Here is a 24,423-nt window from a genome sequence, read left to right as displayed (position 1 = left end):
GAATTCTATGTGATGGGCATTTCAAAATTCATACTGAAAACGCTGACAATGGCAGAGGTGAATAATAAGCTGAGCTCTTTCACCACTGACCTTACATTCATCCAGCTCAGCTGTGAAACATTAATTTTGAGAGTCTAAAGTATGCTCTTTTTCAAACAAAATGGAATTCTTTTATTTTTTGAAAGGATTTATTTATTTAAGCATACAAGAACTGGGGTGTAGGCCAGAGGTGCAGGGGGGTGAGAGGATTCACCAGAGACAGAGTGGGAAGCAGTGGGTGAACGAGGAAATGTCTGCGTCTTTAAGCCCTGCGCCACCAGGGAGGCCTGGAACAACTATTTTAAAAACAATTAAAATTTAATGTTACCTTTTAGATTTTTTTTTTATTTTTTATTTTTATTTTTTTAGATTTATTTATTTATTTATACAAGCACTGTGTACAGTCAGAAGTGCGGGAGGGTGAGAGAATTCACCAGAGCCAGAGCGGGGAGCAGAGCAGGCAGAAGGACCGAAGTACACTGCTGAGGGGAGCAGCGGGCGGCAGGAGAGGTCTGCGCGCCATGTGGGACCCTCCTCCAGTGGCCGGGGAGCAGTTGGGAATCGAACCGGCGCTGCAGAGGCCGCGGGCAGCTTCGCAACCCAGCGCTCAACCGCTGCGCCACTGGGGAGGCCCCTACCTTTTAGATTTTAAATCACATAAATATGTTATCTATTAAATAAAAACTATTTCAAAAGCTACCATCTTCTCTCTTTTTTAAAAGATTTATTTATTTTTAAAACAACAACTGGTATACAGGTCAGAGGTGTGGGAGGGTGATAGGATTCACCAGAGACAGAGTGGGGTGCAGAACAGGCAAACGGACCAAAATACACTGCTGAGGGGAGCAGTGGGCAAGACAGGAGAAGTCTGTTGTACTATGTGGGTAGCGCCCTGGCCAGCTGGGAATCGAACCTGCGCTGCAGAGGCTGCAGACAGCTTCACAGCACTGCACTCAATCTGCTGCACCACCAGGGAGGCCCACCATCTTCTCTTTGAATGTGGAAAAGTTTTATTATTCAGTGACCTTCCTGACATGCTGGGGTGGAATAAAGATTCCCCTCATTTATAAAGTTATCATGCTGTGCCAGGGGGCCTCTACTTAGGCAATTCTGCTGAATGGTCAGGCAAACTCTACAGGCCCCTGCTTAGTACTCTTCCCAAACCAAGAACGTCCATAAGCCCCAGGAATAAGTTCTTCACTCTCCTGATATCTTCACTCTTTCTGCTTATCCCTCCACCTTCCTATCCTAGACTTGTCTCTTCCTTCAGAAAATCTGACAAGCTCAGGTTGTTATACATGCCCCAGTCTGAGGAAATGGAAAAATCTCAGACTTTGGAGTTAGACAGACGTGGTTCACATTATGGCTTTACTACTAACAGCTGTGTGCCCTTGGATAAATTACTTGGTCTCTTTAGCATCCTCATCTAAAAAAAAAGATAATTGCCCTTACCCCAAATAGTTGATGTAAGAATTAAGTAAATAACCTATGTAAAAGTGCCTAGCTTGAAAATTACAAGCTGTTCCTTTCCTTTTATTTATTTGCATCCATTTGAAATCCAAGACATTCTCCCCTGATCTAGGGCCTCTGGTAGGACAGCTTATCTCCTGTACCCAGGAAAAGAATGATCATCTGAGCAGCAAACAATGAGCTTAACCTCTTATGTGGACATCGTAAGATACCATATATAACATGAAGTTGATTTCTGAGATTAAGCAGCTTGTAGGAAAATTCCTCTGCTTCTGAATCTGCATCTTTCCTGCTATAGTGAATCCAGGGAACAAACAACTCATACCAAACTTTTTTTTCTGCCAAACAGGTCAACTAAAATTCCAGAATCTAAACAGAAGCAACAAGAGAAGCAGGGTCAGACAGCTAGCACTTTGTCACATGCTCACACTCAACAAGGGTTCCCACAGCAACCATCACTCAGGGCTACAGAGAGGCAGTGCAAAGAGTACAGGCTGTATTACAGGAAACTGAGTTATGACTATTGTGGGTGTCTCAAATCTCAGCTCTCCAGCAGATGTCTCTGCCAAGGGTGCCTTGCATGGTGTTTAAGGCCTGTTCTAAGATGAGAAAACATCACAGGGATCTCAGAGGTGATTGCTCTGGGGAGACCTTTATATAGGTGGTGCCCATGGGAAAAGTGAACTACACTCACCTCCCACTCAGAAAGCCACACTAGCAGTCTTCCTCAACAACCAGCAGTGTGCTGGAGCTGCCTCTCCCACACCCTTGGCCTATGAGAGATGATGATTAAAATTTCAAGCCCTGCGCGAGCCACTTGGCTTCACTCTGGTAGCTGTGGCGAAAGCACTCATGCCTACCACCCACACCCTCTGCCGTTGTTCAATAATGACCAAGCACAATAAGGGCCAAAAAGTGCACAGCTGAAGTGTCGGGCTCCATGTTCCTCATAAAACTTGAAGTTCTTTTTTTTTTTTTAAAGATTTATTTATTGGGCCTCCCCTGGTGGTGCAGGCGGTTGAGCGCGATGCTGTGAAGCTGTTCGCAGCCTCTGCAGCGCTGGTTTGATTCTAGCAGGTCGGCCGGCGAGGGTCCCACGTGGCGTGGCAAACCTCTCCTGTCGCGCCTACTGCTTCCCTCAGCAGTGTATTTCATCAGTCTGCCTGTTCTGTTCCCTGCTCTGTCTCTGGTGAATCCTCTCACCCTCCCACGCATCTGGCCTGTATGCCGGTTCTTGTATAACTAAATAAATAAATCTTAAAAAAAAAAGATTGATTGATTTATGCATACAAGAACTGGGGTACAGGCCAGAGGTACAGGGGGTGAGAGGATCCACCAGAGACAGAGTGGGGAACAGAACAGGAAGATGTGCTGAAATACACTGAAATCCCCAGCCAGGGATCGAACTCATGCTGCAGAGGCTGTGGATAGCTTCATAGTGCTGTGCTCAACCCCTTGTGCCACCAGGGAGGCTCAATAAATAATTTTTTTCTTAAAAAAAAAAAAAAAAAGCATTGGGCCTCCCCGGTGGCGCAGCAGTTGGGCGCTGGGCTGTGAAGCTGCCTGCAGCCTCTGCAGCGCAGGTTCAATCCCCAGCCGCCGGGCGAGGGTCCCACATGGCACGCAGACCTCTCCTGCTGTCGCTGCTCCCCTCAGCAGTGTACTTCGTCACTCTGCCTGTTCTGCTCTCTGCTCTGGCTCTGGTGAGTTCTCTCACCCTCCCCTGACTCTGATTGTACCCAGTGCTTGTATAAATAAATAAATCAATCTTTAAAAAAACAAAAACAAAAACAAACAAAAACAAAATTAAAAAAAAAAAAGCATTTATAAAACTAAACAAATAGTGAACAGCCTAAAAGGAACTCAAGAACCTCAAGGGGCATTTTCAAAGATCTGATAGCACTGGGGGCATGAAAGTATGAGCTACTATTCAAAGCAGCTAAAGCTGGTGATTCTTTTTTTCTAAAAAAAAAAAATTTATTTTATTTATTTATGCACACAAGAGCTGGGGTGTAGGCCATAAGAGTGGGGGAGGAGGGGTGAGAGGATTCACCAGAGACAGAGTGGGGAGCAGAACAGGCAGATCTACTGACATACACTACTGAGAGGAGCACCTGGTGAGACAGGAGAGGTCTGCTGTGCCATGTGGGTCAGCTCCCTGGCTGGGGATAGAACTCATGCCACAGCAGCTGGCTGCGGATCGCTTTATAGTGCTGAGACTTAACCTCTTATGCCACAGGGAGGCCCAAAGCTAGTGATTCTTTTTTTTTTTTTTAAAGAGGAGGGTCTCCCTTTTTTTTTTTTTTTTTAAACAGCTCACATATTTATTACAGAGCCAGGTACAGAGGTGTACCAAGAGAACACAAGTCCACAAAGCAGTGATGTTTTTACTGACATGGTAGATGCTACTGATCTCAATACAGCATAAATATGCGCGCCATCTCCGTGCGATTCCTTACAGACCCAGCTTGGTTCTTCTCCAGTGTCTCCTCTTGGAATTGTACCTGATTTTATTACCAGTTTTCATCCGAATCCACTGGGGAATGGGACGGTTCTGTTTTTGTTTCTTGGCTAGGAATCGCTTGATCCTGAAAGTCTTGTGAGAAGACATGGCGGGGAAGAGGTAAGCGCACACAGCGCGATGGCGGCGGGAAGGAGCGAGAGCTCCCTTTTTTTTTTTTTAATGGAGGCATGTTTTTATTCATTTATTTATTTGTTTGTTTGTTTGTTTTGTTTATACAAGCATTGGGTACAGTCAGAAGCGCGGGAGGGTGAGAGAATTCACCAGAGCCAGAGCGGGGAGCAGAGCAGGCAGAAGGACCAAGGTACACTGCTGAGGGGAGCAGCGGGCGGCAGGAGAGGTCTGCGCGCCATGTGGGACCCTCCTCTGGTGGCCGGGGAGCAGCCGCGGCAGAGGCCGCGGGCAGCTTCGCAAGCCAGCGCTCAACCGCTGCGCCACCGGGGAGGCCCACCAAAGCTAGTGATTCTTAAGGAAGAAATTTGCAGGTTTGTGTCAAATACTGGTTGTAAATTTTGTGAATGATGGGCCCTCTTAAAGAAAAAAAGATAGGTACATATTTTACACACAGTTCCAGAGTACTCAATAATTCTCTAAATAGTGTATGATTCCACTTGCATGAGATTCCTAGAGTCGTCAAATACAAGGAAACAGAAAGTAGAACAGTAGTTACCAGGGGCTGCAGGGAGGAGAGATGGGGGTAGATACTGTTTAATGGGAACAGAGTTTTAGTTTGGGAAGATGAAACGTTCTGTAGCTAGATGGTGGTGATGGGTGCACAACTACATGAAGGTACTTAATGCGAGTAAACTGTATACTTAGAAATGATTAAGATGGTAAATTTTATGTATATTTTACCATACACAAAAAGGAGTTAAATGAACAAACTTTACAATCAACTCCAGATAAATATGATACCTGTGTATTGATATAAAAATGCAAGCAATTTATTATACTACAAAATGCACAGCCTTTCAGTCATGCTGAGGGTATTAAGTGATTAAACAGCTTTATCCTCCTCGAAGCCAGTGAGAATTAATAGGAAAAAAATGTCATTTATCTTTTGGACATCTGAAAAGAAACCCCAGTGTGAAACACTGAAACACTGGGCTTTTTAAATTTAGCAATAATGGGGCCTCCCCGGTGGTGCAGCGGTTGAGCCCTGGGTTGCGAAGCTGCCTGCGGCCTCTGCGGCGCCGGTTCGATCCCCGGCTGCTCCCCGGCCACCAGAGGAGGGTCCCACATGGCGCGCAGACCTCTCCTGCCGCCCGCTGCTCCCCTCAGCAGTGTACTTCAGTCCTTCTGCCTGCTCTGCTCCCCACTCTGGCTCTGGTGAATTCTCTCACCCTCCCGCGCTTCTGACTGTACCCAGTGCATGTATAAACAAAACAAACAAATATAATAAATAAATAAATAAAAACATGCCTCTATAAAAAAAATAAATAAATAAATTTAGCAATAATGAATTTACAATCATCAAGTTGAAATGCCTCAAATAGAGGCTAGAATGTATCTAGGGGTTGTCAGAAATTAAAAAATCACCAGTCTCTTGCCAGAGAAAACGGCAGGCTGGGCAGGCAGATCTAGCAAAGAGTCCTCTCTTGTTTGCCATCTTATTAAGTGTTATAAATTCCAGTTAACTCCCATCCATGGTCTTTAGGTTTTATTTTAGGAGTACTTTAGAATCAACTTGGGGATTAAGTTCCTAATTTTTTTCTTTTTATTTAGTTTGCTGCTAACAACAGCAGGCCCTACTGCATCCCACAGCCAGCTCTTGGAGAAGGTGTGAATACACTTAACATTAAGTGATATTAATATTAGTATTAGTGTTCATAAGTGAAGAGAGAGAAGTGCTGCCACACATGATTCACAAAGCAGTCAAATATTTCTAATCTGATAGTGCTGAGAATAAAGCTAAGTATATCCTAATGCTGTCATTTAGCACCCTTCAAAGTCAGGGAAGAGAAGCAACAACTAACAGTATCACCCTTTCCTCCTCCCTAAGCAAGAAGATTGGTAAGATTGGTCAGGAGTGTGGGAGCAAGAACACATTTAGATTATTCGCCACTGATTCCCCACTATCCAACCCCACACCTGTATAGGGGAGGCATATAATTATTTCTTGACTAAGTAAATAAATCTTTTGAGAGCTTCTATCCCTTCCAGATTCCCAAATAAGACCATGGATTCTCCCTCTACAGATCAATAAAAATAGCTTCATCTCTGATTTGTAGACTCTTTGAGAGGCACTTTCATCACTTCATTTAACTTTGAAAGAAGTTGGAGGAGGGTGAGGACACGTGCTTGCTAATCATCCCTTTCCAGATTGCCTTCAGCACCAGAATGGATTTTTATTATTGGTCTGTGGCTGCAACTGCTGTAGAAAGATTTCAGCTTGACCTTCCCAAGCTGCTGGGGGATGAAAACTGCACGTGGCTGACAGGGAAAATGTGTCTTCTTTTTTTTTCCTTTAAAGCTTTTAAACTAACCACAGCTTACTGTGGTTGGAAAGTCACCCTTTCACTGTACAAAACTCAAGATGTTGAATTCATTTGCATAAAAATGATAGAGAAACACTGATTTAAACTGACCCAACAGGAAGAGTAGCATCTTGAAGCACCTCACAGAGGAACAGCAGCATCAAAAAATGGAACTCATGACTGATCCACAGGCAGAAGAAGAAAAAAGAAAATGAAAGCCATTCATAAAAGCAGTTTAAATATGAGGATGGAGTCTCACAGCTGGCCTCACAAAAGAGAACAAATATGTCAAAAGGAACAACTGATAGACTAACAGTGTCCTATCCATCTGGCTGAGGAAAGAGCCACTGGAGAGAATACTGAGAAGTCTGTGTGTTAGGGAAAAAGGCTTGCTTGGTGCCTCATTGGGAGAGCTGAATAGCTGAATAGCTTTCAGGAACATTGGAATACATGGGCACAGCATAGCTGTGAGCCAGCAAAAGGCTCAGAGAAGGTTACAACCATACACTGGCAAAGAAGGGAGAGCACAGCATATATTCTTTCTTTGTTTTGTTTTTTAATTAACTTGGAGTCTTTACCTAGATTCTCACCTCTGGAATACCCTGGCCCCTTCAACTGGGGAATAATGGGGGAAGAAGGAGGATTGTGTTAATAGGATATCTCATTTTGTGCTTTTGTACTTTTAGGACTCAAGAGTCTCATTCTGCAGCATCAAGTTCAATCCCATGCCATGTTAAAGCCCCATTTGTACTTTTATATAATACAGAGCCAAGTGCAAGCACTTTGGGAAAAGGGGAAATCAGGCCAGACTCAAGGAAAACAAACACACAACACTATCTGCATCTCCAACTTAGTCCACACCACAGAAAAATCTGCTCAAAAATAATTGCTCAAGGCAAACAGAACTCAATTACTAAGGAAAATCTGTACCAGCAAGGGCTCATGTTTTAAAGGGAAGCCAAACAGTCTTAAATTAAACTGAGCTCAAGAATTTTCTAACTGACTGTTTCATCCATTTCTAAGTTCTCCTTTCTTATTTTCAAAAATCAAATGATTCTCTGCCTAAAATGTTAAAAAGAAATGCCTTATCACCCACTTTAAAATAATAATTCACCACATTTTCACCTACATATCTTCTATGTAATTAAACAACTCCCTCATATAACACAAAGCAGAAACCACCACTCTATTTAAAGTACTATCAACAAATCCCTTACTAATTCCTCTTAGCAGCCTGGCTTTTGCCACTCCCACTGGAAACTCAGTCACAGAATTCCTCTGCCATCAGAAAGACTGCAACTGCTTGATCTGAGCCACCAACTAGGTCACTATGGAGAGAGTAGAGGCTTACCTGCTCCTCTGACAGTTGGGATATGTGATTCACAGCAGCGTAGGATTCAATTTTGGGGTTAAAGTGGTTGATGATGGCTCTGAAACAAAGAATTAACATTAATATAGCACCAGATGGATAAATGAGTTTAAAAAAAAAAAAAAAACAAGTATGTGAATCTTCTGGCTCAGAATACTAGAGTAAGGGAATGAGTATTAGAGGGCAACAATCCTCTTATCGAACATGAGGTCATATGGGGGTAAAATGGTAATTCTAAAATGGAAAGGGTTTAACGATCTGCTAGACAGAAGACAGAATCAAGCATCTCTGTTCTGCAAATGAACTAGGTAAAAGCCCCTAAACCCTACAAAAACAAAACACAAAGGTCCTTCATATAAGAAACAGGACCCAGGGGCCTTTCCACTAGGGGGCCCTGTGTTTCGGTCAGAAAGTAGCTTCCTCTGACTTGGGAGAACAGGACACTCAGTAAAACAAGACAAAAACAGTCTCTGAAGAAGTTGAGCTTTATTGAAGCTTAGCACCAATCTTCATACTTGTTTGCTAGTATTTAAAATCAAAATTTTATTTCCAGCTATTCAACCCAAAATCAGAGTATGGTTTCAAACACCCCCTTTTCCACCACTGCCTTCCACTCAAAGTCACCAAGTCTTATCAAACTTACCACTTAAAATTCTCTAAATTGGAAATAAGTTTCTATGAAATCAATGCTTTAGTATAGTTCTGAGTCATGTCTTGTGTAGTGTAGCCCCTCCACTCCACTCTAATCTAAACCCTTTAGATTAGGGTTTAGTATAAGTACATATTGCCACAAAATTTATTAAATCAGTGGGGAAAACAGACTTACTTTTCTAACAGAACAATTTCCAATATTATGTGTAGATATTTTCCCCTTTAGGAGATGAAGTTTAATACTCATTCTCGGACCTCCCTGGAAGCACAAGGGTTAAGTCTCAGCACTATGAAGCTATCAGCAGTCACTGCAGCACAAGTTACATCCACGGCCAAGGAGCTACCCACATGGCGCAGCAGACCTCTCCTGTCTCACCTGCTGTTCCCCTCAGCAGTGTATTTCTGTACATCTGCCTGTTCTGCTCCCCACTCTGTCTCTGATGAATTCTCTCATCCCCACACCTCTGGAGTACACATCCCAGTTCTTGCATGCATAAGTAAATCTATAAAAAAATACTCATTCTCACTGAGGGTGGGCTAGACTTAGTGACTTATTTTCAAAGGATAGAGAAACTAAAGAAACTTGGTGAATACCACCTTAACTAAGAGATGAAGGTGAACAATGCCAGTGATGTCATGTATTCCCTGGTAGGGTCTGATGAAAAGGACTTGACCTCTGTTGTATACTTTCAAAAACCCCATGACCTCAATCTACTCATGAGAAAAACATCAAAAAGACCCAGGTTGGGGGTCACTTTATAGAATACCTGGCCAGTACACCTTAAGACTGTCAAGGTTGGGGCCTTCTTGGAGGCCTAGGGGTGAAGTCTCAGTGCTATCACCACTATGGCCTGAGTCTAGTCCCCAGCCAGGGAGCTAATCCACATGCCTCAGCAGACCTCGCCTGTCTTGCCTGTTGTTTCCTTTAGCAGTGTATTTCAGTCAATCTGCTTGTTCTACTCTCCACTGTCTCTGGTGAATTCTCTCATGCCCCGCACCTCTGGCCTATACCCCAGCTCTTCTATGAATAAATAAATAAAATAAATCTAAAATAAAATAAAATAAAAAACATGGCTTGGAGTCCTAGTTTGGCTGATTGTTATTTGGAATAAATTGTGGCAAGCTACATGTCTCATTGAAGGAAAAAGTAGGAATAATACTTAACAACTTAACACTTAGCACAATACCTAGGATAGCACTTCTAGGCATACAATAAATATTTATTGAAACAGTGACTAAATCAGTGAATTCTCACAATACTTATATAATACAGCAATGGCAAACATTTAGTGCATTTCCTGGCACACAGATGATAATAAATATTACATGAATGAATAAATCAAATAAGATAGAAATGGGTCAGGAGCAAGAGAAGAGTTCCAACAACTTATTTTTCCAGAAACTAACAAGAAGGGTAGAGATGTTATCTGTAAACTAACATGGTGGTTTGGTCTAAATCCAAAGTGGGTAGGAATTTGTGACACCGTGAGGGTGAAATATTCTTCTCACTTAGAAGGTGAGTGTGAACACATTTGCAGAGATAACCACAATTCAGGAGCAGGAAGGAAAACCTGGAGCCTAAACCCAATAAGAAGACCAGGGAGTTGGTGGCGCAGCGGTTGAGTGCTGGGTTGCGAGGCTGCTCGTAGCCTCTGCAACGCCAGTTCAATACCCGGCCACCGGCGAGGGTCCCACAAAAAAAAAAAAAAAGAAGACCAGGGAGAGGGACAGCTTTAAAGATGAACTGAGAATTCCACCAAACCTAGTAACTTAGAGTCCATTGGCAAAGTCAAAGCGTCTAGCATTCAAGAGCAATAGGATTGAAGGAAAGGAAGTCCAATGGTCAAACGAATCTACTTTAGTCCTTAGGTATCATAAAAAAAAGAATCTGTATTTTGTAAATGTATCCATTTCATGTGTACGTTTTTGTGGGTATTTTTTTCCCCTTCAATTTTTTAGTAAACATTTAAAAAAGTGTTTTTTAAAAATTCTGAGTAAACTGAACTAGGGTTGTCTGGAGAACAGAGAACTTCAAGGTATCCTAGTGACACTGAAGGCAAAGATAAAAAGTTGGGACTACATCATATTAAAGAGCTTCTGTACAGCAAAAGAGACAGTAACCAAAACAAAGAGAAACCCCACCGACTGGGAGAACATTTTTGTACGCAACAGTAATGATAAAGGACTGATCACAAAAAACTACAAAGAGCTGAAGAGACTCAGCAAAAACAAAGTAAATAATCCAGTCAAAAAATGGCAGAAGAGCTAAAAAAGAAACTTCTCCAAAGAGGAAATGCAAATGGCCAACAGGCATATGAACAAATGTTCAACATCACTTGTAATCAGGGAAATGCAAATCAAAACTACAATGAGATACCATCTTACACCAGTGAGAATGGCACATATTAAAAAAACTAGCAACAACAAATGTTGGCGAGGTTGTGGAGAAAAAGGAACTCTGCTGCACTGTTGGTGGGAGTGCAAACTGGTCCAACCACTATGGAGAGCTGTGTGGAGATTCCTCAACCTACTAAAGATAGAGCTTCCATATGATCCAGCAATTCCACTCCTAGGTATTTACTCAAAGGACACAGAAACATCAATTCCAAAGGGCACCTGCACCCCTATGTTTATAGCAGCACTATTTACAATAGCTAAGCTATGGAAACAACCCAAATGCCCAAAAATAGATGACTGGATCAAGAAGATGTGGTACATATGCACAATGGAATATTACTCAGCGATCAAAAAAGATAAACTCATGCCTGCAGTTTGCAGCAACATGGATGGAGCTAGAAGGGATCATGCTCAGCGAAATAAGTCAGAAAGAAAAAGAAAAATACCGGATGGTCTCACTCATAGGAATTTAGAAAACCTAAATAAGGGGCCAGGAAAAAGACTAATTAATACAAAGTGAAAATCACAATCAACAAGCAACTATAAACCAGAGACACACTATGGGGGTGGGGTGGCGAGGAGAGGAAGGATTAGGGTCAAAATTAGGGGGGAGGTGCAATTGTATGGGGAATATAACCAAAATGAAAATGCATACATTGTGCAAAAATGAAAAATGATGTAAGAATTATATAAAATAAAATATTAAAAAAAAAAAATTTCCCACCAGGCAAGTCAGGGGACTGTTTGGAAACCTGAGAGAGGAAAACAGTCTAAATCTAGTTAGCAATCTCTAACTTAGGACCCAGAAAGGGCACAGGGTATAGGCCTCTGCCTAAGTTTCCTTGCCACTATCTGTAAAATCTGAGTACTTATTAGAGCAGGGCCTAGTCTTAATCGAGAGGTAAGAAAAATAGTCTGACACTGGCTGTTCTCCATCCACTCTTTTTTTTTTTTTCAATGTCTAACCAATTGCTTTTTTTTTATTTTGCCTTTTTTTTGCTTTATTATTTATTTATTTATTTTTGTGGTTTATTTTATTTTATATATTTTTACATCATTTTTCATTTTTGCATAATGTATGCATTTTCATCTTGGTTATATTCCCCATACAATTCCCACCCCCCTTATTTTGACCCTACTCCCTCCCCCTCACCCTTGTAGTGTGTCTCTGATTTATAGTTGCTTGTTGATTTTGATTTTTACTTTATTATAATTAGTCTTTTTCCTGGTCCCTTATTTAGCTTTTCTAAATTCCTGCTATGAGTAAGAGCATCTGGTATTTTTCTTTTTCTTTCTGGCTTATTTCGCTGAGCATGATCCTGTCTAGCTCCATCCATGTTGCTGCAAATTGCATGAGTTTATCTTTTTTGATTGCTGAGTAATATTCCATTGTGTATATGTACCACATTCTTTTTTTCTTTATGTTAGAACAGTTTAGATTTATTGAAAAATTGGCAAGATAATACAGAAAATTTCCATATACCCCATGCTCGTTTTCCCATTATTAATGTTTTCCCATTTTAATGTCATTTATTTAATACAATGAATCAACCAATATTAATACATTATTATTGACTAAAGATCATACTTTATTTTAATCTTCACCTAATGTCTTTTTCTGCTCCAGTATCTTTCAAGAAAACACATTACGTCTACTGGTCTTCTTAGATTCCTCTTGCCTGTAATTTCTCAGACTTTTCCTATTTTTCGATTACCTTGACAGTTTTGGGAAATACTGGTTGAGATTTTGTAGACTATTTCTTCATTAGAATTAATTTTTTTTCCTCATGATTAAATTGAGGTTAGTTATGGGACTTTAAAGGAAAATCCCAGAGGGGACATGCCATTTTCATCATATTGTATCAAAAGTACATTCTTTTTTTTTTCTTGCTATAATTATATCTATTTATTTTTTAACTTTTTTAATTTAAATATTTTATTTTATATAATTCTTACATCTTTTTTCATCTTTGCACAATGTATGCATTTTCATTTTGGTTATATTCCCCATACAATTGCACCTCCTCCCTTATTTTGACTCTAGTCTTTCCTTTCCCCGCTGCTCCCCACCCCCATACTGTGTCTCTGGTTTATAGTTGCTTGGTGATTTTTACTTTGTATTAATTAGTCTTTTTCCCGGTCTCTTATTTAGGTTTTCTAAATTCCTGCTATGAGTGAGACCATCCGGTATTTTTCTTTTTCTTTCTGACTTATTTCGCTGAGCATGATCCCTTCTAGCTCCATCCATGTTGCTGCAAACTGCAGGCATGAGTTTATCTTTTTTGAATGCTGAGTAATATTCCATTGTGCATATGTACCACATCTTCTTGATCCAGTCATCTATTTTTTGGCATTTGGGTTGTTTCCATAGCTTAGCTATTGTAAATGATGCTGCTATAAACATAGGGGTGCAGGACCTCCCCGGTGGCACAGCAGTTGAGCGCTGGTTTGCGAAGCTGCACGCAGCCTCTACAGCGCAGGTTCGATCCCTGGCCTCCAGGGGAGGGTCCCACATGGCGCGCAGACCTCTCCTGCCGCCCGCTGCTCCCCCCAGCAGTGTACTTCGGTCCTTCTGCCTGCTCTGCTCCCCGCTCTGGCTCTGGTGAATTCTCTCACCCTCCCGCGCTTCTGACTGTACCCAGTGCTTGTATAAATAAATAAACAAATAAATAAATAAATCTTAAAAAAAAAATAAACATAGGGGTGCAGGTGCCCTTTGGAATTGATGTTTCTGTGTCCTTTGAGTAAATACCTAGGAGTGGAATTGCTGGATCATATGGAAGCTCTATCTTTAGTAGGTTGAGGAATCTCCACACAGCTCTCCATAGTGGTTGGACCAGTTTGCACTCCCACCAACAGTGCAGCAGAGTTCCTTTTTCTCCACAACCTCGCCAACATTTGTTGTTGCTAGTTTTTTTAATATGTGCCATTCTCACTGGTGTAAGATGGTATCTCATTGTAGTTTTGATTTGCATTTCCCTGATTACAAGTGATGTTGAACATTTGTTCATATGCCTGTTGGCCATTTGCATTTCCTCTTTGGAGAAGTTTCTTTTTTAGCTCTTCTGCCATTTTTTGACTGGATTATTTACTTTGTTTTTGCTGAGTCTCTTCAGCTCTTTGTAGTTTTTTGTGATCAGTCCTTTATCATTACTGTTGCGTACAAAAATGTTCTCCCAGTCGGTGGGGTTTCTCTTTGTTTTGGTTACTGTCTCTTTTGCTGTACAGAAGCTCTTTAATATGAGGTAGTCCCAGCTTTTTATCTTTGCCTTCACTATCACTGCTTTGGGTGATGAGTCATCCCTTTTATTATTGAAATAAAAAAAATCAAATACTTGGGAATAAACCTAACAAAAGAGATAAAGGACCTATACAAAGAAAACTATAAAACACTGTTAAAAGAAATAGGAGAAGACACAAAGAAATGGAAAGACATTCCCTGCTCATGGATTGGAAGAATTAACATTATCAAAATGGCCATCCTACCAGATGCAATTTACAGATTCAATGCTATTCCAATAAAAATTTCAGTGACAGGGCCTCCCCAGTGGCACAGTGGTTGAGTGCTGGGTTGCGAAGCTGCCCGCAGCCTCTGCAGCGCCAGTTCGATCCCCAGCTGCTCCCCGGCCACTGGAGGAGGGTCCCACATGGCGCACAGACCTCTCCTGCCGCCTGCTGCTCCCCTCAGCAGTGTATTTCGGTCCTTCTGCCTGCTCTGCTCCCCGCTCTGGCTCTGGTGAATTCTCTTGCCCTCCCATGCTTCTGACTGTACCCAGTGCTTGTATAAATCAATCAATCAATCAATCAATCTTGCATAAATAAATAAATAAATCTTTAAAAAAAATTTCAGTGACATTCTTCAAAGAAATGGAACAAATATTGATGAAATTCATATGGAGCCACCCCAAACCCCGAATAGCCAAAGCTCTCCTGAAAAAAATAAAAAAGAGAAGGGAATGGAGGCATCACACTCCCAGATTTCAAACTATACTACAAAGCCATAATAATCAAAACTGCATGGTAGTGGAACAAGAACAGACACATGGACCAATGGAACCAAATAGAAAATCGAGAAATAAGCCCACAGATTTACGGTAAACTAATCTTTGACAAAGGAGCAAAGAAAGTTTGTTCAATTAATGGTCCTGGGGAAACTGGGTTGCTACATGCAAAAGAAAGAAGCTTGACTACTGCCTCATACCATGCACAAAAACCAACTCAAAATGGATTAAAGAACTAGACATAAAACCAGAAACCATAAAATATATAGAAGGCAATATAGGCGAAACACTATACCTCCATCCACTCTTTGACAAGGAATTAGAGAGGGTTTGGAAGTTTCCCATTAAGGTTCTCAGAACTTCATACTGTTGAAAGAGTAATATGTTCTGAGATAGCAAAGAAATGTCAAAACAGTGAAACCAGGCTAAGTCAGCCCTCAATGAGTGACATATGTCTTTGTAGTGACTGAAATACCCTTTCCTTCCCAGGAAGTTTGGAGGCTACCAGGGTTCACCTGGGTTGTGATTCCACACTATCCCACCCGGCCATAGTCTGAGACTAGGACTCAAACCTGACTCTCAGTGGGAGAAAGATAAGGTACCAAATTTAAGGATGAGGAAGGTATGAGTGGACAATGAGTGTGAAAACACATCCATTATGAAAAGATTAAGGCTCCCTTTGGGAATAATCTTTTCAACAAATGGTGTTGAGACAACTAAATACCTACAAAAGAATGAAGTTGAACTTCCACCTCATGCCATACATAAAATTAACTCAAAATGGATCACAGATCTAAATATAAGATCTAAAAACTGTAAGATTCTTAAAAAACAATATAAAAGTAAATTTTCATCACCTTGGGTTAGGCAATGATTTCTTAGATAGGACACCAAAAGCACAAGTGACAAAGAAAAAGTAGGTATCATATGTGAATAAGTTGTTTACAAAAAGAAAAATGGTTAAGCCCTGTTGAATCCAATAGTTCTTGAGTAAGCAGCTTTCTCCAGCAACCAATTTCACAAAAAATTCACAGATCTCAAGGTGTTTCACTAAGTAACTTTTCTAGAGTTTGTTGATGCCAGCCATGCTGGCAGCAGGAGGAAAAGGAGCTCACTGGGTCATTGACTAATTTGTAAATCACAGCAGGTGGAGCTTGAGCTTCTAGAGAGACCTCTGTGACACAGTAGTACAAATGGCGGAGAGGTGCATAAGACTGGCACTTCCTGGAAGGCATATGTGCAGGGCGGACCAATCCCACCTTGAGATAAGAAAAGTTCAATTCCTGGTTATATACTTATCTTTAGATTAAAAGGTCTGCATTTGGCAGAGAATGTCTACATTGAGGTTGAACAAAGAACTCTGGAATAAATGTTGGGGGAAGTTCTCTTATTCTCAACACTCCTGACCTTTTTTTCTCTTGGGAGGGGAAGGGTGATAGGAGAAACAGCTTAAGTTACCTACATTACTTAGAGCTACCCATCCAGGAATAGGAAGAGGGCTTAAAGAAATAAGGAAATGAAGAGGAGTCTGGAAGAAGAACTTAGTGAGGAAAGGGAATATAATTTCTAACCAAACCTCCAGCTTTCCTCAAACTGAAATTAAATGCTCCATGAGAGCAGGAACAAAATTTATTTTGCTCACCAATATATTCTCAGGTGTTTAGCAAAAATGCCTAGCACACGGAGAGATTCAACTTTTATTTATTTATTATTTATTTATACAAGCACTGGGTACAGTCAGAAGCACGGGAGGGTGAGAGAATTCACCAGAGCCAGAGCGGGGAAAAGAACAAGCCAGGAGGACGAAGTATACTGCTGAGGGGAGCAGCAGGCGACAGGAGAGGTCTGTGCGCCATGTGGGACCCTCGCCTGGTGGCCGTGTTGTAGAGCAACCCCGATACAAAACGGGGTGCCTGACTGTGGGTCCTCACCCGCGCGCTTAAAAGGACTTATCAATGCTCTACTGCAGGCACACGTGAAAGGTTAATAAAAGGTTTATTTACAAGGGAAGGGGAAATGAGGAAATGTACAGCTCTGGGAGAAAAGCGGGAGACAAAGTTTTAAATGAGTCCTACCCGATCCGTCGATCTGGAATCCCAAAATGGCGCTCTCAGAGTTGGCCGCCAGCCAGGAGCGGTGAAGCCAGGAGGCAAGCGATCGCGAGCCAGAGAGAGCCCAAGGCCCACGTGTTTGGTTTTTTATATCCAACCTGGCTGCCCAACTCCACCCTCAGGTCTCAGCCACCCTCCCTTGGTGGTGATGGGATTTGTCTTTCCCAGAGTCTTGATGGCTTTAGTCTGGAGTGGGGGTGGAGTCCACAAAGTTAATCCTGTATGGGATTAACTCAGGACATCACTTCCCCCTAACAGCCGGGGATCGAACTGGCACTGCAGAGGCTGCGGGCAGCTTCGCAACCCAGCGCTCAATCGCTGCGCCACCAGGGAGGCCCTTTATTTATTATTTTAAGGATTTATTTATTTATGCACACAAGAGCTGGGGTACAGGCCAGATGTGCAGGGTGTGAGAGGGTGCACCAGAGAAGGAGCAGGGAACAGAACAGGCAGATTGACTGAAATGCACTGTTGAGGGCAGCAGTTGGCGAGGCAGGAGAGGTCCACTATGCCATGTGGGTTAGCTCTCTGACAGGGAATCGAATTCGTTCTGCAGCGTCTGTGGATAGCTTTATAGTGCTGAGGCTTAACCCCCTGCATCACCAGGGAGGCCCCTAGATTCAATTTTTAAAACTGAATGAATACATGAAAATCTAAGGCTTTATCCAGTCTCACCACAAGTAAGAGGTCCATGATCAGGGTCAACCTCTGAAAGTATAACAGAGAGAAAACATGGCTCATGCATGAACAGCTGTCCCCAAAACAGGAACAAAAGTTGTCATTGAAGAGAGTCAAGTTTTCTCTTTCCCTTAAGTCAGGCCAGGAAGAAAGAGAAAAGCTTTCTGGCATTTCTTAAAGTTATCTAGTATCTTCTAAAAGTAAGCCTAAGTTTTGGTTTGTTTATTTGGGGGGTGGTGGTTGAGGAGTGGGAGAGTACATTATACTTTGGTACTGGGTCTGTTAATGCCACTGAATTAGAAAGTCTCAAGGGGTAAAGAGAAAAGAAATAGACAATGTCATAGTAAAGAGAAACTGCTAAAGCCAGCCATGGTGAGGGATGGCTCTGCAACCAAAGCACCTTTAAGGGCAGGAATCTGGGCCATCCTCCAATGCAACTGTCAACTTCTGACTGTTGAAGACAGGGGTCACTTATACAAACTGAAGCAAAGTGAAGTGGACAGATGGAACAGCAAGGCTGAGCTGCGAACTGGCTGGGGAATTCTTGGTCCATTTTTAACTTATTCTCTCTGACTCATGACTCTGCAAGTAGCTTTCTTTTCCCCAGTGTTGGGTGCATGATGGCTGAGACACATAGTTCATGCCCAACTTATCCAAGAAATGCATGGGCATGTTACTTAACAATGTAGGCGAAGTAGTTCAAGAGAAAATGTGGCTTTTTCCTCATATCCAATGTGAATCTAAAGTAAATCCCCCCAAAATGCAATTGCCCACAATCCCAGCTATCTCCCATAGACAGAAGCATCTAAAAAGGTCTTTGTGAAACAATAAATAAATAAAATTTATTCATCCAGGAGCCCAAAACAGTGATTATTTCCTTACTGAGATACTCAAGGGAAACAGGGTGTTCTCTAAAACCTGCTGTGTAAATCCTAAAGGCAGGAAGGGGGAAAAAAAGGCAAAGGTTATTTACAGGAGAAGCTTCTGTAGCTCTTATTCTAAGGAAAAAGGGAACATAACTTGTACATTCAAGATGGTACATTCTGGGAAGAATCTTAAATGCTTCACCGTAAAATTATTCCTATAGGGTAATCAGACTTACATTAAAGAGTCTAATACTGAAGCCTGATTAAAAACAAATATGGGGCCTCCCCGGTGGTGCAGTGGTTGAGCGCTGGGTTGCGAAGCTGCCCGCGGCCTCTGCGGCGCCGGTTCGATCCCTGGCTGCTCCCCGGCCACCAGAGGAGGGTCCCACATAGCGTGCAGACCTCTCCTGCCGCCCGCTGCTCCCCTCAGCAGTGTACTTCAGTCCTTCTGCCTGCTCTGCTCCCCGCTCTGGCTCTGGTGGATTCTCTCACCCTCCCACGCTTCTGACTGTACCCAGTGCATGTATAAACAAAAAACAAACAAATAAATAAATAAAACATGCCTCTATAAAAAATAAAAAAATAAAAAGTTTAAAAAAAAATACTAAATGAGATGAAGAGTTTGCTTCATAATGGTGAGGATTCAGTTTACAGTGAAGAAATGGCTATCAATATATGTTCACCTTATAACACAGTAACTTCCTTAATAACACAAACTTCAAAAAACACAAGGAGAAATAGACAGAAATACAGTGATCAGGGAAACTCAATACTTTACTCTCAAGAACAGATCCAAAGAACAATAAAAAATAAATAAATAAATAAATAAAAACAAATATGAATCTTAAGTTCTAACCCCATAACAGTGATAGCCTTGGGCCTCCCCAGTGGCACAGCGGGTTGAGCGCCGCACTATGAAGCTGTCCACAGCCTCTGCAGTGCTGGTTCCATCCCGGCCAGCTGGTGAGAATCCCAAAAGGCGTGGCAGACCTCTCCTGTCGTGCCCGCTGCTCCCCTCAGCAGTGTATTTCTGTTGTCTGCCTGTTCTGCTCCCGTTCCTGTCTCTGGTGAATCCTCTCACCCTCCCGTGCCTCTGGCCTGTACCCCAGCTCTTGTATAAAAATAAATAAATCTTAAAAAAAAAAAAGTGATAGCCCTCTAGTTTCAAGTACTTGCTAACAAAGCACACCTCAAAATCATACTATTTGATTTGTTTTTCTCCATATGGAATGTCACCTTCACTACTAAAAAGCCTAAAGCTTATTTTCCTTAAAGGCCCAGGTAAGACATCATTGCTTCCCTGAACAATGTGGTATATATAATGTAAAAAGCAAGGCTTTATGGGCTACAGGTTAAAATCCTGATTCCTCTACTTCTAGGCTGTGTAATCTTGGACAAGGGACCAACCTCTCTGAGTACCATCAGTTCCTCCATCTGGTTAAGATTTCCTTTCCAAAGGTTTCCTCTGTGTTTTCCTAGATATCATCTAACTTGTCCTAAAAGGTTTTTTCCCACCCAACCAGTTACTCCTTTCCGAGACCCCAAATAAGCAGTTCAGAGACCTAAATTTCAAAGTATAGTCTCAGATATCTGGGACGAAACACAAGAAAACCATCATTCATAATTCCTTCTTCCTGGGAATCTACAAATATACAGGTAAAAGACTACTTCCGAGAAGGAATGAAATATGACTGAATAGTTTGTGGCCGTGGTTTAAACAGTTTGCCTGAGGTTGAGTTATTTAATTTTAGACTCACATTTCTTTCACCTTCAGGATTGCCTCACATACTTCCATTTCATGCAGCAATAAGCTTCCTTCTTCATGGAGTCAATGAATCTTCAACCCATCCAATTCAACAACGACAACAAAAAAGCAATTTCCCTTGATGCCTGTTAACAGCAGTGCATTACAAGCCTCAGAGACTCTGCTGATTAACATTAAACAAAATGAAACCTCAAATAAGAATACCTTCTAACATTTTCACTTTGAAAACTATCTAGTCAAAACTTCAGCAACTGACCTTTTAGGGTTGTTCCTCTAACTTAACCCCCATGCACTAGGTCTTACTTTTCAGAATCAACGGCACAACAGAATCAACCTTACTATATAGAAAGTCATTTTGATAACCATCAGGAAGGATGAGCTAGCTATTGGCCAGTGCTATAGTCCTTAGAAGGACTATAAAATTGCTTGCTTTAGCTAAGGATCCAACTATATAAAGTGGCCTAATTACTAAAGAGTAGTTGAATTGTGCACACAAATTCATTGTTTGGAGAGGGTGGGACAGAGGATGTATATTATGACTACATTACAGTAATCCTCATTTTAATCTCATTTTGGGTCAACATTCTTCTTGATTTCTAGGTGAGAAACAAGTGTCACACCAAGAACACCATTCACCTATTGGATGACATTATCATCCAGGTTCTTCACTGGACAAATGAAGGTTCACAACTCATTAAAATGGAGGAAAAAGTTACTGTGTATGAAATGTATGTCCTCATGCTTGAGGGGCAGCTGCCTCATTTTCTGAAGCTCTGTGCATGATTACAGCTTTTTGGCCTATTTTGGCAGCCTGGGCTTTCTACCTTGATGCATGACTTTGTCCAACTAGGGTTCCACCTCATCAGCTGCTGGAAATTAAGCAATTGGCTATAGCTACTTTGTTTGAAAAATGAGCTAATTTCTACTTACTATGGCCTCAAACCACAGATTTAAGCCAAGTGAGATGCCATGGGCTTTATGCTTTGGCTAAATTATCTCCTGTAGCACTGTAAAGGAGTAAAAGAATGTAAAAGAGGAATGAATTCCTTCCTTCTTTAGATACCAGCCTGACTTTTTTTTTCACTGTTTTCATAATCACAATGAATGTAAGTGAAGAAGAATGAACCACCGGAGTTGAAGGAACTTCATGGAGTTGACTCCATGAAGAAGGAAGCTTATAACTCAAATGATTCCCTACTTTCCTATGATCATTTCCCTTCAGAAATGTCTACTCTTTACTAAGCTTTCTCTCAATAAATGAACAGAGGAAACAAAACAAAACTTTTCAAGGGATAAAACACCTTTCCAGGTTAGCCTATCCCTCCTTGCTCAGATCCACAACTTTATACTTCAGATTCCCTTACTAATTCCAGTGGCAGGCCAGGAGTTGATGGCAGAGTCTGATAGCTTTTGCAGCAAGTTTGGCTGTGGATTCCCTATCTCCAAAAGCAAGGTCCCTTACACTATCAGAAACATCTAGTAAATATAAAGGAACAAAACAGGCCATGTGAAAATGTCTAGTAGATTTTCTGTCCCACTACAGACAACAAGAAAATCCTCATACGGACTTAGGAAGACTTCTGAAGCAGTGAAAATCAGTTCAAAACCCCAAGAAATGATCTAGTTTTAATTTTTTTTTTAGATTTTATTTATACAAGAACTGGGGTACAGGTCAGAGGCACAGGAGGGTGAGAGAATTCACCAGAGACAAAGTAGGGAGCAAAACAGGCAGATGACTGAAGACAATGCTGAGGGGAGCAGCGGGCGAGGTAGGAGAGGTCTGCCACGCCATGTGGGTTTTTCCCTGGCCAGCTGGGAATCGAACCAGCACTGCAGAGGCTGCGGACAGCTTCACAGTGCAGCACTCAAACCCCTGCACCACCGGAGAGGCCTTATCTAGTTATAATTAATGAGCATTCCAATCCCTTGAATGTGAGCTGAGAACTTTATAAAAAACTGGCATAGGGTCTCCCTAGTGCCCTGGGGGTTAAGTCTTAGCGCTACCACCACAATGGCCTGAGTTCAATCCCCAGCCAGGGAGCTAACCCACATATGACACAGCAGACTTCTCCTGCGTCACCCACTACTCCTCTCAGCAGTGTCCTTCAGTAGATCTGCTTGTTCTGCTCCCCACTCTATATCTGGTGAATCCTCTCCTCTCCCACCTCTGGCCTACATCCCAGTTCTTCTATACAAAAATAAATATATATTATATATATATATATATAATATATTTCTTAAAAATTGGCATAATTAAAAACATGAAATATCTTAATTACACCTCATTTTCATTAGCCCAATTAATCAATTTATTATGACATTTAATTTTTAAGCAGGGATGTGGGGGGAGCAGAAGGGAAAAAACAAACTAGCAGTCAACTCTCTTTGCTAGGCTTCCTTTCCTGTCATTTCAAAAATAGAGGGAAATTATTTCAGTGGGGCACATGCTAGAGAGAGAAAAAAATGTTCTGTGGATCCCATACTAGTTAAGAGAAAAACAGGCACAAGGATAACAAACTAAATAGGAAGAGCCAGGCATATACCTCAGTGGTGGATGAGGAATGGGAACCTCATGTGGACAGAGGAAGAAGGCGGCATCAAGATTTCTGGGAGATCAAACATGGGCCATATGGGCATCACACTGGAAAAGAGTAGTCCTGATGTTCATACACAGCAGGGAGGGGATGGTGGCCACATGGATCACACACTAGTTTTCAAGTACTCCAAGAATGAAATTAAAAGACATGGAAAGAGGTTTATACTCTATCCCAGGGGGACCTTTTAGAACTCCTCAGGAAAGGCAATCAGTGAGTCTGCCAAAGTAATTAAGCAAGTGAACATTTACCATAAAACCCACATCAGTTAAGTGAACAGAGATGAATCTTATTACGGTGCATTGTCAGCTCTGAGCCTGCAGGTGCTCACCACTGAGATGCTAGCCCTGGCTGCTGGCCCGCCCACTGTGACGGAAAGCTTTACGCTCTCATTGGCTAGAGAAAAAAGCCTTGTGAGGATAGCTGTGGAAGAAAGCAGGGGAACTGGATAGCACGTTGGTTAGTAGGGTAAGAAGAAAGTGATAGTTTATTACATCATGAATAAACAATCCATTCAAAGTACTGAATCATTCTGAGTGAGGTTGACCATATCTCACTGAAAAAGGAAAAAGTTAAAACTTCACCGTAACATACTTTCTCCACAAGAAAAGAAGTATTACTGAGGAGTGAGACTTTTCAATGTTCATGGAAGCCTCAATATCAGTTTTATTAATGAGTCCACTCCAAAGCTAAAGGGTCAGATTTTCAACAACATAGTATCTATTAATGAGCAAAACCAACTGTTTGCTAGAGGAAATGGGTATTTATCAATTATCCTAAGATTTATAAATGGTGCCTGAAACACCTTTAGGCCCTATTTTTTTCTACAGACAACTGTGAGTCAAAATAAAAACTTCAAACTGACTAAATGGCAGCTTATTAAGTCAGAGACCCAGAAAGCTTCTATTCAACAGAAACCCTCACAAGGAGAAAGTTTTAAGAGTACCTAGGGCCTCCCCAGTGGCGCAGTGGGTTGAGCGTAGCACTGTGAAGCTGTCCGCAGCCTCTGTAGTGCGGGTTCGATTTCCTGGCCAGCCAGGGAGATACTCACATGGCACGGCAGACCTCTCCTGTTTCGCCCACTGCTTCCCTCATCAGTGCTTTCAGTCCTTCTGCCTGTTCTGCTCCCCCCTCTTTCTCTGGGGAATCCTCTCACCCTCTGACCTGTACCCCAGCTCTTGTATAAATAAACAAATCTTTAAAAAAAGAGTACCTGAAGCGACAAATTAAAAAATTATATAACACATTTTAAATACTCATCGAAGACCCATATATCTATCACTCAGAGGAGTAGGTAAGTGCAGATTTTCAGGGAAGGCCCGGTAGGAATTAATTCATCTCTAACTTATTACAGAGAGGAGATCCTAAAGGCACTGTTGACAGACTTGACCACCCAAGTGAAGAAATGACACAGGATGGGCTTGGGACTGAAACTGCTGTTGGAGGTCTCACAGTCCATGCATGTACAAGCACTCACACATTTG

At 41.8% G+C, this 24,423-nt stretch overlaps 2 protein-coding genes across 4 annotated transcripts in view; both read right to left on the bottom strand.

Annotated features, from left to right (window-relative positions):
* The window catches only part of ARMH3 (armadillo like helical domain containing 3), a 196,237-nt gene that overhangs the window by 28,184 nt on the left and 143,630 nt on the right, over positions 1–24,423 (bottom strand). For all 3 annotated transcript variants that reach the window (XM_037497405.2, XM_037497406.2, XM_054690559.1), the window contains one exon: positions 7,859–7,937. In XM_037497405.2, coding sequence (XP_037353302.1) covers positions 7,859–7,937 — 79 coding nt within the window. The remainder of the gene's footprint in view (positions 1–7,858; positions 7,938–24,423) is intronic.
* On the bottom strand, positions 3,801–4,194 carry LOC119234461 (60S ribosomal protein L39). The gene has a single exon (XM_037497407.2). The coding sequence runs from the start codon at positions 4,118–4,120 to the stop codon at positions 3,965–3,967; it is 156 nt and encodes a 51-aa protein (XP_037353304.1). The 5' UTR covers positions 4,121–4,194; the 3' UTR covers positions 3,801–3,964.

The sequence above is a fragment of the Talpa occidentalis genome, unplaced genomic scaffold (assembly GCF_014898055.3).
Source record: "Talpa occidentalis isolate TD23 unplaced genomic scaffold, MPIMG_talOcc4v2.1 talOcc4.8, whole genome shotgun sequence".
NCBI lineage: Eukaryota > Metazoa > Chordata > Mammalia > Eulipotyphla > Talpidae > Talpa > Talpa occidentalis.
Note: the sequence above shows the minus strand (reverse complement) of the source record. Positions and strands in the feature narration are given on the sequence as shown.

What these genes read in the sequence shown, in the direction of transcription:
- LOC119234461 (XM_037497407.2), bottom strand. Translation starts at nt 4,120, where the DNA reads ATGTCTTCTCACAAGACTTTCAGGATCAAGCGATTCCTAGCCAAGAAA.